General features: G+C 38.0%; 1 protein-coding gene, 1 long non-coding RNA gene and 1 pseudogene across 2 annotated transcripts in view; 2 read left to right on the top strand and 1 right to left on the bottom strand.

Annotated features, from left to right (window-relative positions):
* The window catches only part of LOC146457757 (phosphoglycerate kinase-like), a 76866-nt gene that overhangs the window by 1277 nt on the left and 58089 nt on the right, over positions 1–17500 (top strand). The window contains exons 2-5 of the mRNA XM_085091475.1: positions 231–281; positions 8755–8907; positions 10870–10937; positions 14178–14254. Coding sequence (XP_084947601.1) covers positions 231–281; positions 8755–8907; positions 10870–10937; positions 14178–14254 — 349 coding nt within the window. The remainder of the gene's footprint in view (positions 1–230; positions 282–8754; positions 8908–10869; positions 10938–14177; positions 14255–17500) is intronic.
* LOC146457760 (uncharacterized) overlaps positions 14261–17500 on the top strand; it is a 16303-nt pseudogene continuing 13063 nt past the window's right edge.
* LOC146457759 (uncharacterized) overlaps positions 17033–17500 on the bottom strand; it is a 21495-nt gene continuing 21027 nt past the window's right edge. The window contains exon 2 of the long non-coding RNA XR_014858373.1: positions 17033–17500. This exon is cut by the window's right edge and continues 3454 nt beyond it. This is a non-coding gene — a long non-coding RNA (uncharacterized LOC146457759).

Raw genomic sequence — 17500 nt, 5'->3', positions numbered from 1 at the left:
AATGCTTTGCGCAACCAAATTGTGACATCATTCAAAATGGCGCCGAAAAGGTGAACCATGGAACGATAAAACATGGGTCAGCTTTTGCTTGCGTGCACAGGGAACCTCTTCCTTTGCGAACGCAATAATTCTGATCTGCTTTATTGAATGCTTTTTCATGCTCTTTAACTAGGTTGTAATATTTTTTTAACCGTGGGCTAAGAATAAACAGTAATTTATTGTATTTGTAGCGTTGACTTCAATGTACCTCTCAAGGGAAAAGAGATCACAAACAACCAGCGGTATGTACCTTTATTACAACCTCGATAGGATCAAACCCTTTATTTTGCCTTACATCCTTTACATCATGTATTATTAGGTTTTCACAAAACTCATTTATTTTAAGAGGCAAGGAGATCTTAAGCAAGCTCTGTTGAGCTTTTGTAAAGATCCCCCGTTATTTAAGTTATTACACAGTAGTGGGCGTCAAGAAAAGGATGGAATACTTATCATTAAATTAACAAGATTGTCCAAGCTTATATCTTATTACTATTTCTGATACTAACTTAAGATAATTGGGTTTGAATATACAATTTCAGTGATTTTTTAATAGTTCTATGTGATTTTGATTCCTTTAGAACAGCCAGTAAGCTGTTCCATACAACTGCTCCTCTGTACTTAAGAGAAAATTTACCATAATTTAATGTAATAATAATTACAACCTCGATATGCATCAGTGTTTGCATGCACTGACGTTTGTACAACAATATATAATTGTGTTCGTTTGCAGAGGTCAGGGGGCTCTTAATGTCTTGGCTTGGAACCTAGTGACTTCTGGTTAATAAAAAAAAATTGGCTGCAGATCGAAGATTCTGTCCACCTTATATTGCAGATTGACACTTAATGATTGGTCCAGAGGGAACCAGTTAATTTTGTTTCACGAGAATCTCGAAACATTGAGATTTGAGGGAAACAAATTTTCTCTTGTCCAAGGGACCAGACATTAAGTGATTTGAAGGGCTAGGAGAATAACCGACTTATGTCGAATGTCAGCCCGTTTTTTGATGTAGCTCGGATTTGTCCAAACTTTTGCATGTGAACTGCAATTCGATTGAAAACCATTGTCCAGTATTTTTTCACGCCGATTTGTGTTTCGTATTAATGCCATTGAGAAATTTTACCATCTTGTAAAGATGTATATCGGTAACATTATAGACACTGGATGATCAAAAGGACAATGCCCTGAGGATTAAATACTTGTATTCAATATACACTCGTTGTCTTTGAAGCACGGCACACTAAAGCGGTCTTTTTCGCAGGAGCAACGGAAAGAATGCTGTCACGCTTTTATTTGATTCTGTTACAAACTACTACGTGCGTGACAGGAATGTCAGAAATGTAAACAGTTACATTCTCCAAGAGAAAATGTGTCCATTTCCTGGCGTAAAATGCAGCTTTGTCCCGTTTGTCGACATATCACTCTTGATACCGCAAAATACTAGCATTCTACACGATTAACAGGAAGACATGTAGCCATTTCAACGATTAACAACGAATAACAACGATTAACGGCAGTTCTATTAAAAGGTACTGACTATCTATTCTTTTCACGAGCAGTCGGTGTTAACCGTTGAAAAGCCATGTTAATCGTACTTTTATTGGACCATTGCCTTGAAATTGTAAAGTTAATCGTTACATACCGAATTAAAGCCTGGCAAACCACAACTAAGGCGTGCAAAACACCTTGCACATGGCAGGATTTGTCTCTGTTGCTCCCGCGGGATTTGATAATCGAATTGAAAAATTCGCCACGGCACAGTCATCACTACCAAGGAGGGATTCTTTGGACAACATTTCGACCAGTTTCTGTGAACTGCATTCGTCAATTTCATAACTTTTCAAAAGATCCATAGATCTCGTGCGTTTACAAACGTCCCCAAACAAAAGCGAAACCAGCTAGCCAGTACGATACGCAAATTGTTTATCCCAACTGCCTTGATCTATTTTGGGCTTGTTACAAGCCGCAAAAGCAAACCATGATGTCATCACAAACGTTACTTATAGAAACAACAACTGGTGCGACTAAACACGGCTCGTGGACAGTGGAATCTTTTAGGCTACCGATAATTTGGAAAATGAGTCTGACGTGGACAAAACCTATAAAAAACATTTGCCTTCCAAGCGCGTTCACTTGTAGACAAGCAAACTACCAAATCCCCCTCCCCCTCCCCCTCCCCCTGACTCAATGTTGTCTTTTGGGCCACGAACAGTCCCCTGGCAAGCATCACTACCCACATCAACATTGCATAAGGGGGAGGGGGGGGAGGGAGAAGTAACTGTGGTAGAATTATGAAGGGAGAAACAGTAAGTGAGTGGTTTTTTGGCTGTCTGTGTTCGGTTGTCATTGCATAGGGGGAGGGGGTGGGAGGGAGAAGTAAGCAAGTGGTTTTTGTTCTGTTCGTGTTTGGTTTTCTCAAGGAGTTTTGTCCGCGATTGTAAAACCGTGAAATGTTTTCAAAACCAGGGAGAGCCAAAATTCGGACAAATCTGTGCGAAATCGAAAGCCGCGCTGAAATTCGACATAAGTCGGTTATGCTCTCAGACCTTCATTTGTTATGTAGCACAGCCATTAGAAGGCACAATGTGAAAACAAATCGAAATTTATTTACATGTGTAATTGGTAAACTAAAGCAGACTAAAATGTACAAAAACGTAAGCAATTACAACGAGATTTAATGACAAATTATGGAAATTCACTGTAATAATACAACCAAATGAAAAAGCTCCAGCATGGAAGTGAACTGTTTCTCAACTACTTACCACTGCATGGTAGCAAAATTGTGCGTTTAAAAGCACAGGAATTTTGTACGTGTGGCACACTGCTTACTGTGATCAACACCAGTTCACAAAGGAACAATTTCAGTACTATCTTGGGCACAGGCAGACATTAAAGTTTGTGATATTTCTCTTGTTTTAGATTTCGTTTGTTAAGTTTTGCAACATAATTGTAAAACGCAGTTAATGGAGCCTGACCCCCTTGATCTCTCAGTTGTTAACAGTTAGCATTATGTAACGCATTGGACATGGGTTTAGATAGATTTAGTGAACTGGATGTACTTTTATTTAGTGAAAATGGATGTACTTTTACTCTCCTTGTACAATACCTATACTTCTAGCATGTTGCAATACCGTCTGTTGCATATTTTATATCCTTCGTTTTGTATGGCTAAAAGGTATAAATGTCTCTATTCATGTCTTGTTCAGTGCTACGTGAATCTCTTGTGTTTGATAGTACTTTACTTGGCTTAGTCCAAGACATATGTCTAAGTATAAAAGGTCTAGTAAAAGGCAGAGTATCACTCGCTTGCTGTATTACCTGCTGCAAGGTCTAACCTTTAGTGTCTGTATTATCAGGCCGCTTACTTACCAGGTCAGTGGTCATTAACCTCCCATGCAATGTAGGTTGCAATGCCGGCATACCCCATAATTCCATGAAAGGGCACAGTTTTTGTATCGGTGCTGCTTCAACAGCTTTACATATGCAAGCCTCGCACTCTGTTGCTGTCTGCTGGGCTGCGCATGGCTAGCATTACTTTCCATTAATTGTTGTCATTAGTTGGCTTGGGGGGATACTTGCGAAAAGTATCAGTGGCTGTTAAGTCTTGCAGCAACTTCTCCAAGCTTTGTGTTTTTAGGCTACTTTTAGCTCCATAACCTTGAAGCAGTGATAACAATACTTGTCTACTCAATATCGTTTCATATAGACTTTAATACAGTACTGTTTCGTGGACCAACAAGGCATTGGTATACAATTTCTAAATCCTACACCAATCTTACCAAACGATGTAACCTTTGTAACACCGAGAAATTCTATATTTTATATAAATCAGACATGGCAACGCTCAACAAACGCAATGAACTCTTATCAACTTGCAGACACAAGCGAAAGTTCCTCCTCAAATTCAACCGCATCCCTAAGGACCAATCATAGACTTACTAATGTACCTTCCTATTGTTTTCTATTTTTTAATTTTCTATGTTTGATTTTGTAACGGTTTTTGTAATGGTTTTGGTCAATATTGTATTACTGATGTATATAAACCCCAGTGATGCTACAGTGTATATAGAATTTAACTGATGAGTAGACCAACGCCTCGTTGGTCCACGAAACAGTACTGTATTAAAGTCTATATGAAACGATATTGAGTAGACAAGTATTGTTATGTATGTATGTATGTATGTATGTATGTATGTATGTAAAAGATATGTCTACCAGGAGCTGGATGAACGCGACAAAAACCACAGGCAAAACGATGACCCATTTGACATTCTGGGGATGGAAGAATGTGCAGTTCCAGAAAATATCCATTTCCCCCCCCCCCTCACGGAAGGTGAATGGAAATTCTGAGGGGGAGGGAGGCTAATAGACGGAAATTTCCGAGGGGGTTGGGGGGTGTTCCTATGAAGAATTTCTCCAGAGGGTAAGGAAATTCACGAAAAAATAGTAAGCGCGGCGCAAAGTTGGCTGCGGAAAAATAATTATAATCCAGCACAAAAGCAGGGCAAATGATGAATCATTCTGGAAAAAGTCATTTTAGTAGAAGTGTTGTCTGGTTAATCCTTCTGATAAGCGAAAGGAGTGCGTGACAGGTATTTTTCTTTGAAGTTCGATTTGCAGCGTGATCAATCAGCCTTGTATCATGCCTTACATGGCTGTGACTTCCAATCGTTTGGTAGTTGGTAGCGCTGGGGAGATAAGTAAGGCTTTATGGTCACGCTATGGGAGTCTTCTGCCATGCCACAGTGTTTCCCCTTTACGCCAAACATCCTGTTGCTATTATTTGTCTGTTGAGATCTCTAGTTAACTTTATGGTAATAGGAACTGCAACATTAATTGTCAACTGTAAGACCCTATGCTACTCTCACTTTTGTGCCCACATGCTTGCATAATATGCCAAGCTACAACATTGTTGTTATCGAGAACCGATACTGCTGTTGATTTTATGCAATGGTTAGTATACTCTTACAAGAGTTTATGATCAACAGAAATAGTTTTCATTAATGATCCTAGGGTATTCTTACCTAGAGGAGAATTGCAGTACCAAACACTATCAGATTCACTGAAGTTATTAAGGACTTTAGGCCTTTGGCACAGCAAATTCAGTAACAAATGGAGTTTTGATAAAAATAGTTCAAATGCCCTTACTGGGCATAATTTTGGCTTATTCCCGTTTTCTTACATTGTGCAGTTCCAGAAAATATCCATACCCCCGCCCCACGGAAGGTTTTATTTATTTTAGCCCCCCACCCCCTCGGAATTTCCGTTCCAGGGGGGTTTATGATGACCCCCCCCCACCCCTCCGGAATTTCCCGATTTTTAAAACCCTCCTTCACGAACACCTTTGAAGTTCAAAATCCATTTAGACTAAGAAAATTGATGACTCACACTGTTACGATCAATTTTTGTATTAGTGAAGCAACGTCGACTACTCTAGTTCAACTATTTACAACACTTCGCTATATTACATGTTTATCCTTTTGCTAAAATTATATTCGAAAAAATTGGAAAAAAATCTAAAATGGTCGATCTTTTATGTCAATAAAACATGGCTTAACTCTTTGTTGTTGCGTAGTTTATGTTTATAACTTTCTCAAGCGCTTAAAAGAAATTATAATCTCTATCACGTTACAACTTTTCTTTTCATCTAAAAACAACGGCCTTTGCAAATTCCATTTTCGTAATGACCTCTGCAGAAAAACGTTTGCTATTATCGCGAAGAAACCGCTATGAATATAAGTTGCAGATTGAATATACGATGCTAATCTAGGAATATTGAAGGAGACTCTGCTCGCAGGGTAAAGGTTCTCCTTTCAAAACTTCAAAATTAATTAGTCCGTGGATTCACGTCTCGGCACTTAATACTTATCTCTGTACTGAGTTCATGAATGAAATGAATTCGAGAAAGAAAAGAAGTTTGTGTTTTCAATGTTTTATGTCAGGTTTTTATCAAATAAACTTCGCTGTTACACGTCCAACGGAATTCAATCTTCAGCAAAATTTGCATACATCGGGAAAGTTTGCGTTTAGTGCCGCGGGATCAAATTTCAACTGCAATGTTCGTCAGTATTCACTGGATGGAAATATCTCGGCAGAATCTTTTCCATTTCTTCCAGAAATCTTTTTACGCGGGATGCCCTGAAGGGGCATACCGTGTCTAAAAACGGGTCGATTTCTTTTTTTTTTTTCTTCCTCGTAGCCACAAATCTGTACATTAATTTATTCATTAAACCCTCCCCTCTCCTACTCGGGATGTATTGTTCTGATTGTCTTCAACAATAGCAGGCCAATCAAAGTCCATTCTTGTTGCTTATATCGCGAGGGAGGGGACCCACTCACCCCTACCCGTGTGATGTCAATGCATCATTTGATATATTTATTAAAAACGGATTAAATTTGTGGCGCCATATTGTTAACATGTTGTGGACTCAAGCGTGCCATTTTCAAATGGGAATTTCACCATTTTGAAGCGGTGAATCGAAAGAATAACTTCTAAGAAGCACCCGACATCTAAAACGGTGGAAATTGGAGAGTTCCTGGCGAAGGAATCGTACTTTGTTTGACAGTCGCGAACCACGATAGGAGACAGAAAAGAGGTCATCGAGAAGCTTACGTTATCGTAATGAAATTCCCGAAATTTCCGGTGAGATCCTCAGTAGCGTAACACAAGGGAAACAACATAATGCGATCTTCGTGACTCAAAATATTCCATTAGCAATGATAGTTTTATCAATCGGCGAGGCATACAGTTGGAATAAATGAATCAGCCACAGCATCTTCAAGAGTTCCTGGCGAAGGAATCGTGCTTTGTTTGACAGTCTTAGACCATGATGGCAGACATTATCGTAATGGAATTTGGGCAATTTCCCTTGAAACCCCGAGTAGCGTAACACGGGAAACAACGTAACGCGATCTTCATGACTCAAACTATTCCATTTGCATGGATAGTTTTATAAATCTGCGAAGCAAACACTTGGAATAAATGAATCAGCCACAGCATCACGCGTAATGCCAGTATAGCAGGCATCTTGTTTGTGAAAGATTGCATTGAAGAAATTACACGTTTTGGGGCTGCGAAAAAATAATTTTCCGTCGGAAATAAATTCATTGAACACGACAGCGCTGACAGGCTTGACAGCACGCCCATTGTACATTTCATCGCGTCAGAAATAGATGTCAACAGCAAACTAGCCTGTGGAACTACGAAAAGGCCAGGCTCATCAAAATAGTTGCTTTGTTCAGAAACCTTTTAATCTCCTCATTTGGTGCTACAATACGAGTAAAGAGGGCTTTTAATTATTTCAAAACTAGAACTTTAAACGATTGGAAGTCACAGCCATGCACGGCATGATACAAGGCTTATTGATCGCGCTGCGAAGTCGAACTTTAAAGAAAAATACCTGTCACGCACTCCTTTCGCTTATCAGAAGGATTAACCAGACAACACTTCTACTACTTCCATCCCCAGAATGTCAAATGGGTCATCGTTTTGCCTGTGGTTTTTGTCGCGTTCATCCAGCTCCTGGTAGACATATATTTTACATACATACATATATACATACATAACAATACTTGTCTACTCAATATCGTTTCATATAGACTTTAATACAGTACTGTTTCGTGGACCAACGAGGCGTTGGTCTACTCATCAGTTAAATTCTATATACACTGTAGCATCGCTGGGGTTACATACATACATACATACATACATACATACATACATACATACATACATACATACATACATACATACATACATACATACATACATACATACATACATACATACATACATACATACATACATACATACATACATACATACATACATACATAACAATACTTGTCTACTCAATATCGTTTCATATAGACTTTAATACAGTACTGTTTCGTGAGCCAACGAGGCGTTGGTCTACTCATCAGTTAAATTCTATATACACTGTAGCATCGCTGGGGTTTATATACATCAGTAATACAATATTGACCAAAACCATTACAAAAACCGTTACAAAATCAAACATAGAAAATTAAAAAATAGAAAACAATAGGGAGGTACATTAGTAAGTCTATGATTGGTCCTTAGGGATGCGGTTGAATTTGAGGAGGAACTTTCGCTTGTGCCTGCAAGTTGATAAGAGTTCATTGCGTTTGTTGAGCGTTGTCATGTCTGATTTATATAAAATATAGAATTTCTCGGTGTTACAAAGGTTACATCGTTTGGTAAGATTGGTGTAGGATTTAGAAATTCTATATCAATGCCTTGTTGGTCCACGAAACAGTACTGTATTAAAGTCTATATGAAATGATATTGAGTAGACAAGTATTGTTATCACTGCTCCATTACTGTTGGGCACTATCCTGGATTTAACAGTGTGGAACTCACCTGAAGCCATATACATACATACGTACGTACGTACATACATACACGTACACTCATATTATTTTGTTAGACAGGTTTACAATCTGGCAGCCAAAGGCTGATGTGAACCTGCCTAAAGAAAACAAATTTACCTTCATTTAGGTATTTTCTTGATGTCCTTGCAGACAAGCCACACCCTTTATTTTGAGTGAAATTTTGTCACTAAAAAGTTACACCTGAATTACTGCTTGTTGCTGGCTAAAACAATTTACCAAAAAGAATACTTTTTCCTTTGAATGCATGTTTCAAATTATGAGTGCAGAATCAAATGAATAACGTGTTGACTTTTGTTTGAAAGGATTGTCGCTGCCCTGCAGAGTATCCGCTACTGTTTGGACAATGGTGCCCAGAGTGTGGTGTTAATGAGTCACTTGGGGCGTCCAGATGGTAGAGTAGTAGAAAAGTATTCTCTGGCTCCAGTTGCTGATGAACTGAGGAAGCTTTTGCAAAGGTATCTTGCATTTTGCTAGGAATGATGTGTGTACATACATGTCAACACACACACCCATGTGTATCACAGTTCAGTGCCACTTACATGACGTGTTGTTGTAATAATTTCATACTCTTTAGTCAGCTGTAAAAAAAATGCAAGAGGAATTGCACTAGTTTCTTATATTAATTTCATAATGCATTACTATTCACTTACAGAAGAAAACTAAACTTTTTCATCCATAGAAAACAAGGTAATTAAAGAGATCATTGCTTTATCAGTCGCCTGAGTAAATAGACGCTACCAGTGGGTCTTCCCACAAAAGTGATGTGTGAGGAATGACTGTAGAAATTCTGTGCTGTTGATGTGGGGAAGTAATTCGGAGCACTTGAAACAAACTTCCATGCGATGCATGTGTACATGTGATGTATGTAGACCGTTTTTGGTTTTCAAGATCACAGAAAGGAAATTGGCCATATTTTCTGTTGTGTCTTATCCAGTTCTTTGAATTAAATGACTGCTCTCCAACAGACCACCAGCAAATAAGAGGTTTATCAGAATGACCTTAGTTTTTCTTGAAATGAAAGTCCCAGTGTTTACACATATGAAAATGACCAGGGCTAAATTGTTCTAAATATAATCACAAGATTTCCACTCTAAAAATTTGCATTGATTTAGCTGAAATATTGCTTGGTTTCTATCAGGTCACATAACCAGAATGGATTTCAAAATGTATAGTTTATAAAATAATCTATTTTCATTACTTGTGCCAGCATGGCTGTGTGCAAGATTAGAGCTGTGTGCGTTGATAGTCATGCTTTGCACTACGTGATACACCATTGTTTTGCATGAAAAAGCTACACATTTTTTTCAATCATATCTCTGCTTTACATATTACTAAGTGTTTTCCCTTCAGATTCATTCATTTCTTGCTAAATAGGATTTATATTTTGATTCCCGGCTCAACCAAACACAACACGAACAATGTTTTATACCTTTCACTTCGCACTTCATTCCCGCAATGCAGCATGGCATCCAATAATCCTTGTAGTGTTGTTTGATGTAAGTACTGCTTTACATTTACCACTATTCACTTCTGCATTTAGGATGTGGGCTCACAGGAGCCTTTGATTTTTTCTACCATAGAGTTATGATAGTAGTGCTCCTCCAAAAGTAAGCTTAAGTTTCTAGAAATTCCTGATAGTAACGCAGCGCTTTCAGTCATCAAAATAACTAGTTAAATTTTTCTTTTAAGAATAGGTCATTCATTGCATGATTTTGTTTTTTGCCCCGTAATGACGGCTGATGGTGAATACATGCACTATACGTAGACCAATGAAAATTTTATGATTTTGGTTAAATTCCAAGTAAATTAAATAAAGTTTATGACAGATTGAGCAAGGGACAATTTTTCCACATTACAATAACTCGTTCATTGGGCATGCACACATTCATGAGGTGCCACCACATATGAGATAATTAAGCATCAATAATTCTATAAAGCTTAATGAAATACATAACAATGTATGGCACTCTTTTCCAAATTGAAGCCTACTTATCTCTTATGCTTGGATAACCCCAATTTTCATTTTAGATTTCAATGGCCCTTGTTAAGATCTGATTTTCCCACACAGTTTTAAACCATCAATAAGAAACCATCATTGCTCAGATCATCGTGACATGCACAGAATGTACATGTATGCGCAGTACTAAAAGGAGGCATGCTTTCCTTTTTATTTTTATTTTCTGAGTCCATTGCACCTTGCATACAAGTATCACTAACAAAAAAAATAACAATCCCTGGTGTCCAGGCTACTGTTCTGAAGGTTGGGTGAAACCAAATTAACTGCAGCTACAGCTACAACTATATCCTGGGAGTAACATTCTATACCTTGTTTGACCGGCCGTCATCTTCTTCACTTGTCTTTTAAGATACTTTTGTCAGCTAGCATCTAAATAGCCTAACGGTTTATTTGTTTTAAGGGATGTGAAATTCCTTCCTGACTGTGTGGGTAAAGAAGTAGAAGAAGCATGCCAAAACCCAAATCCTGGTATAGTATAAATGTTTGTGAAATTATTTATGCATTTGTTTTGTTTTCAGGTTATGGTTTTAATGTTTAGAACAATGCAGCAACACTAAAATTTGGGTTATTAAAAGGTGGTTAAAGCTAAGGCACAGTTATGAAGACTTAATCAGGGTCTCTGTTCATTGTTTGTTCAAAAGTGAGTTTTCATTTATTTACCAAATATCTTAAAGTAGAACTATCCCCCAACTTTTTTTGGCTAAATTAAGTCTGCTAATTGTTCCGGTCAAGTATTTGAAAAAATTATCGAGATTGATAAAATTCCCGCATTTCTAGAGCCGTGTGAACTTTGTCTTCTTAAAACCCATGGCCTCGAATCTAGGGACCTGGATCAAGTTATACTGTCACGTCATCCAAGGAGTAGGCTGAGTAGCGTGCTATGCTTTCAATAAGCATTTGACTGGGTTTTGACAGCAAGATATTGTCGAAAATTTGTACGTGGCCTCACCTGATGAATATATCAAGTCAAGCGAGGAGGAGGACAAGGAAGAGGAGGAGGAGAATTTAGATTCTGAAGATGACTATTGTAAAGATTATCATTTTGCCGTGGAAGTAGAAAGTGAAGCGGAGCGCGAGTCGCATGATTCAAGTGATGAAAGCAATGTGGCCGCCTATGCGTCGAACCTTTGGCAGATGAAGAATGGCTAAAAGTGTATGAAAAAGAAGAAGAAGAAAAAAACAGACAGCTGGAGCAAGAGTGTCCAATCTAACCTCCTCCGCAGCACAAAGTCGACCCATTTTTTTCTTCTTCTGACTTCCTCTGGAATTGTTTTACCGTAGTACTGTACAGTATCGTGTGTAAACTTACTCCATTTGGTGGATTGCTTATGTTGTTACAGCCGTAGATGATGAAAACGTGAATGCGAAATTGGAACAGAAAACTATAGTGAGGATTTGTTGCTTTCTTTGGGAGCTTCGTAAGATGCTGCAGAACATGCAGAAAATTCAAAGAATTCCAAAGATTCAAATGCAGACCTCACTTCAAGCAACGCGAATGTTTCACAGCAGAAGAATGGTCATGTCAAATTGAATGATCGAAGGCAAGTGCACGCTGAGGAAGAGTAGAAAAGAGGGACAGTTTCAGACTTAGTGAACCCTTGGAATAATAGGACAGCAGAGGTACTCGATACGTGTTTAGGTGAATAGGATCCATTAACCCGTTTTAACTTTCAAAGGTCATCTTTAAGAAATGCCGAAATCCACGTTTGAGAAAACTGCTGCTCTTCAAGAAATCCTGAAACCCATGTTCGAGAAAACTGCTGCTCTTTAGCTGTTATTTTAATGTCCACGCCTTAGGTTTTCATCCAGAGACTTCAGTACAAGTTTTAACTATGCATAGTAAACATCAAAAGAAAGTACCGCTGAATAGCTTTGATTTGGGTGACCACAATTAGACTTAATTTTCCAATTTGACTTTATAGAGATGTAATCGGTGACGCAATCACTATCGTGTCACACTCAGTCCTGCAATGACAATTCTCATTTTTGATTCCTCCGCCGGAAAAATCCTGAACCTTCATGGGTTACATGAAACAAGGCACATTCAGAAAAATTGGCAGGCCAAGGAATACATCATGCATGACAAATTATGCAAACGTACTTGCAATTTTGTCATCAGTGTTTGAATTTGTTCAAGAAGGAAACCGTTTTGTCAACAAACTTCTTGAATTTGTGCCCTAGAGCTCACAGAGTTTTGTTTGGCTAAATCATGTTTCATATCGTTGATACATCTGAGTAAAAGAATTTGAGCTAATATTGATAAGTTGATATTAGAGTGTTTATGTTAGTGTATGCTAAATATAGGAGATTTAAAAATTGTCAATTGTACAGAAATTTTTATCCATTGTCGACAAACGCTTCCCCAAGAACCACCCATTAAACAAGATCTTCAACAGCCAAGCACTAAAACCCAGCTACTTGTGCATGCCAAACATGAAAACCATCATTGCAAGTCTTAGGACCCGGCGTGATGATCTCGTCCTTAAGCTTGTGAGGAAATGCATTGATGATCGCTGTCCTCAGTATTGTAATATTTTGTTTTTAATAAGCACATCTGTACTTGCTCGACTCGGCAGAGCAATCTTTTACATTTGCCTGCAATAAGAACGGAAACAGCCAGGAGATCCTTCTATTACTATGGAAGTACGATTTTTAATAATCACTGTAAATGTACATAAATTTAGGCTCTGTATATTTTATGTCTTTTTTTGTATATATCCTTTTATTGTGTATTCTATGTTAGGTAATGACCTCAGGGCTCCTATTGATAGCAGAGATGCTTTGTAAGCTCCCTGAAGGGACTACCCTGAGGTCTTAACTATTTATTTTGCGTTTAAATAAAGGTGTCGATCAATCATCAAATGACAAACAGATACTCTCAAATGTAGCAACGACCCCAAACCAAAATCATGACCCAAGCTGCAAAGCAGAATGCCCACTTGATGGTAAATGCCTCCAAGAGAACGTGGTCTACCAAATGACGGAAACAACAACAGAATCGAACGTGGGACTGGCATCAAACTTTAAAGAACGATACCAAAACCACAACACATTCTTCCGAAATGCCAACAGACGAAATGCAATGGAACCATCTAAACATATATGGACCCTGAAGGACGCAAACAAAACATTTCGCATTAAATGGAAAGTACTTAAAAAGTGCAAACCCTATAATAACACTGACAAGAAATGTAACCTACAGTATGTCTTCACGAAATTAATCTGTAGAAAAGATCTTTGCAGCAAACATAGATTTCCACTCTCTTGGAAACTACTGAATGATGTAAATGGTAGTGCTGTAGTTTTTCTTGATTTGTTAGCTATATAGCTACTGCTGCAGTAACCGAAACAATTGAAATTGGCCGATAATCATTTAGGTCATAATGGTCCCTGCTTGAATAAAGGAGTAACTATTAATACATGTAGCACTTTTCCAGTCATCAGGAAAATACCGAATAGTAGTGATTTATTCAAGATATCAAATAAAGGGATTAAAATAATATCAGCACATTCTTGGATAAATTTGGCAGAAATGTTATCTAGATCTGCCGCTTTAGATTTAGATAATTTATTAAGTAGAGAAAGAACAATACTACTGGTAGTTGAATTGAAACGGAACTTGCTGTTACTAATGGCATAATCAAATGAATATAACCCGATTAGTAATAATGATTAGTAAGCTTGGTATCTCTTCTTATTTTCTTCAAGGTTCAGTCATCTTGCTGGAAAACCTGCGTTTTCACTTAGAGGAGGAAGGGAAAGGTGTTGATAATGATGGAAACAAGGTATAAACAGTCACAGTTACACAACACCTCTTTTGGGAATGGGGGGCCAAAGTCACATCACATTGTGTGCTGTGCAGATAAATATTTCTTTACATGGTTTGTTTGTCTTAAAATCTTGAAAGCCTCTTGCTACATTAGAAGGTACAGGATCTAGACTTCTGTAAGTTTTGAGGTGCAAGGGCCAGTGAAATTTACATTTTAAATGTGTTGTATCCAGATAGGAGCAATTGTTTTGAAGACTGTACTAATGCTTTTGGCTGTAGAAAGAAGCATATCTTATTCTCGACAGTACTCTGCCCAACTAATTTTTTTTTATTTTAATTAACGTTGAACATAATTACATTCTAAGAGTACAAAATAAAAAATTCATACATGTACATGAAAAAACACCTAGACTCATAGGACACAATACACAGTTAATACATAAGGAGGTACTATTATATGTGAAACCGAACTACTTCAAATCAGTGCTATTGAAATGGCACTTATCATTGACTGTGAAGATGTCATTTGCTGTGCAGTCATCCCTCATTTCAACTGAAAGCTAATCCTTTAAAATTAGTTGTCAGCATAAATTTTAAGAACAGTTGAATAAGTGAACACTTCTCTGATGGTCTAGAGTGGAAATTTAAAAGCACAGGGTGGCACAGTTGTGTAGTATCCTACTTGAAAGCTAACTTAATTTGAAATTAGTTTTTAGACCTAAATGTCTAAAACGTGGATACCCCTATAATTTTTGGACCCCCTTTTTTTTTGCAACAACAATAGAAATGGAGTCCAAATTAATTTGAAAGCAAGAGTGTAGTTAAACCGTCATGTTTTGGCGTTTCACAAGCAATATCGTATGTTAGGAGTCCATATAGATGTTAGTCCTCGTGGACTAAAATTTGTTGTCTGAAAAGGAGCAATTAATTCAAATGTTAAAAAACTATGACAATTAAGGCTGATTCAAACCTTTTTTTTTGTAAAATACTTAGTCTGAAAATTTGAATTCAAGGTTTATTTGGTTTACAATAACAATGCTTACTTTGTTGCCACATTAAATCCGTATTTTTTTTCTCACCAATCACGTAAAGCAGAAGTTTAAAGAGCCAAAGCGTGGGCAAGAAAAAGACTTAGTGATTTGACAAGCACTGTCAACAGGCAATAAATCATTTTTGTGTCTGGTGTTAATCATTTACTAATGATGCAATGTAACCTTAGAGGGGATATGATTCTTTTTCTGATCTACAACATGGCTTGTGTGGTTCTCCATTAGAGTAATTGTACATGGTGTCAGTAAGTGTTCAAACAGAAGAAATCGAGGAAAGATTGAGCGACATGGCGTCCAACATTATTGCCCCGCCAGCTTCTTTTGATAATTTTCAAGAATCCAGAAGAATGGCCTAAGTGGATACAACGTTTCGATTGGTTCCAAATCTCGACCGAACTGAACAAAAAAGAAGAACTGTTACATATCAATGCTATGATTTACTGCATGGGTGACGATCAAGAGCTTTACTTTCGCCGAGGGAGACGAGAAGAAATACAGCAAAGTAAAAGAAAAATTCGATCGACATTTTGTCCTAAAAAGAAACGTCATCTTCGAACGTGCAAAGTTCAACATGCGAAAGCAAGAACCGGATGAGCCAGTTGACAGATTTATCACAGACCTCTATTGTTTGTCTGAGCACTGCGAATTTGGAACTCTTGGAGAAGAGTTAATTTAGTAGAGCTCGTATCATAGTAGGATTGCAAAATGTCAAGCTGAGTGAGAAACTCCAGATGGATTCAGCCCTTACGCTACAATCGGTGATAAACAGTGCCAGGCAGAACGAGTCAGTTAAAAAGAAACAAGAAATGCTTCGAAGCGGAGTACCAACACAAATCAATGAAGTAAAAGGATCGAAAGCAAACCAAGACCGACGACGGAAATGGCCACAAAGGCGACCGACAATATGCATGCGTTGCGGCATTATCTCAGAATATCACGCTCGCCAAAAATGCCCCGCAAAGGATGCCACGTGTGCCAAGTGTAACAAAAGAGGTCATTTCTCCAAAGTTTTTTTTTAATAAACTTTATTTGACAAATCGACAAACCGTACAACATTACATAATCTTTTACAATACACTAATTACAGCTACAAACACACAAAAAAAATAACAAATAAATATAATAATAATAACAATAACAATAACAATAACAATAGTCGTGATAGTAAACATACACACTTAAGGAAATGGTGGTGAAGTAATAACTGACAGATGAGAGGTTTTAGCAGTAAACACTTCTGCTTAAAGTGCCTATGAACCGAAAATTGTTTTTATTTAGTTTTAAAGGTTACCTTAAAAAATGCAGGTTTCCAAAGTTTGAGAACTCTAGGCTTAAAAATGACGATTTTACAAGCCTTCAAAGTCGTGCTATTTTACCCTAAAAATGGTCAGGGGAATGGGCCAAGATTTTTCCAAATTCACCAAACCGTGACGTCACTTTGTTGCCACGGGTTTGTTTGCGTTGTCAAAGTGCCTTGTTGGGAAGTGAGCGAACTTGGAAGGAAACATATCTAGCGATTCAGAAATGAGCGAATTTTCAGATATGTCTGAAGATGATGAAGATTACGATGAAGATTACGATGTAATTTATAGCGAAATTACGCCATATCAAGACGAACCTCAAGAAGCATGAAACTTGTCTCACCTGTCGTTTACTTCGCTCGCTAAGTTCTTCTTGACCTGGTGGAGTAGTAGTATCCCTCGTTGGGATCGCGTCCTTTTTCAGGCAATACTTTACTTTCATCCCCGCGGCCTCCATGCTGCTTAGAACGGATAAACTGCGTTCATAACACGAATCCTCGAAATGAGCCGAACAGAGTGAAGTGTATTTTGACGTCGGGTTCTTGAAATCATGCCTATGTCTACGGACAAAATGGACCCATTTGGCCCTCACAGCCGGATCAGCGGGAAATTGGTACATTCGTTTACCCGGGGTAAACGATTTGTTTTGGCAGCTTTGCTGGTTTGGCGTACCAGCAACGCAATACCGCCCTCGCTGCCTCTTTTCCTCCATATTGCGGGAACGAATTTGGCAACAAACTGACGTCAGAGGTTGATATCACGTGGTATTTTGGCCGCGCGATTCAAATACCATTTTTGAGAGTAAAAAAGCACGACTTTAAAGGCTTGTAAAATCGTCATTTTTAAGTCTACAGTTCTCAAACTTTGAAAACCTGTATTTTTAAAGGTAAACTTTAAAACTGAATGAAAACA

Source organism: Pavona decussata, unplaced genomic scaffold, assembly GCF_977016875.1.
Source record: "Pavona decussata unplaced genomic scaffold, jaPavDecu1.1 SCAFFOLD_237, whole genome shotgun sequence".
NCBI lineage: Eukaryota > Metazoa > Cnidaria > Anthozoa > Scleractinia > Agariciidae > Pavona > Pavona decussata.
Note: the sequence above shows the minus strand (reverse complement) of the source record. Positions and strands in the feature narration are given on the sequence as shown.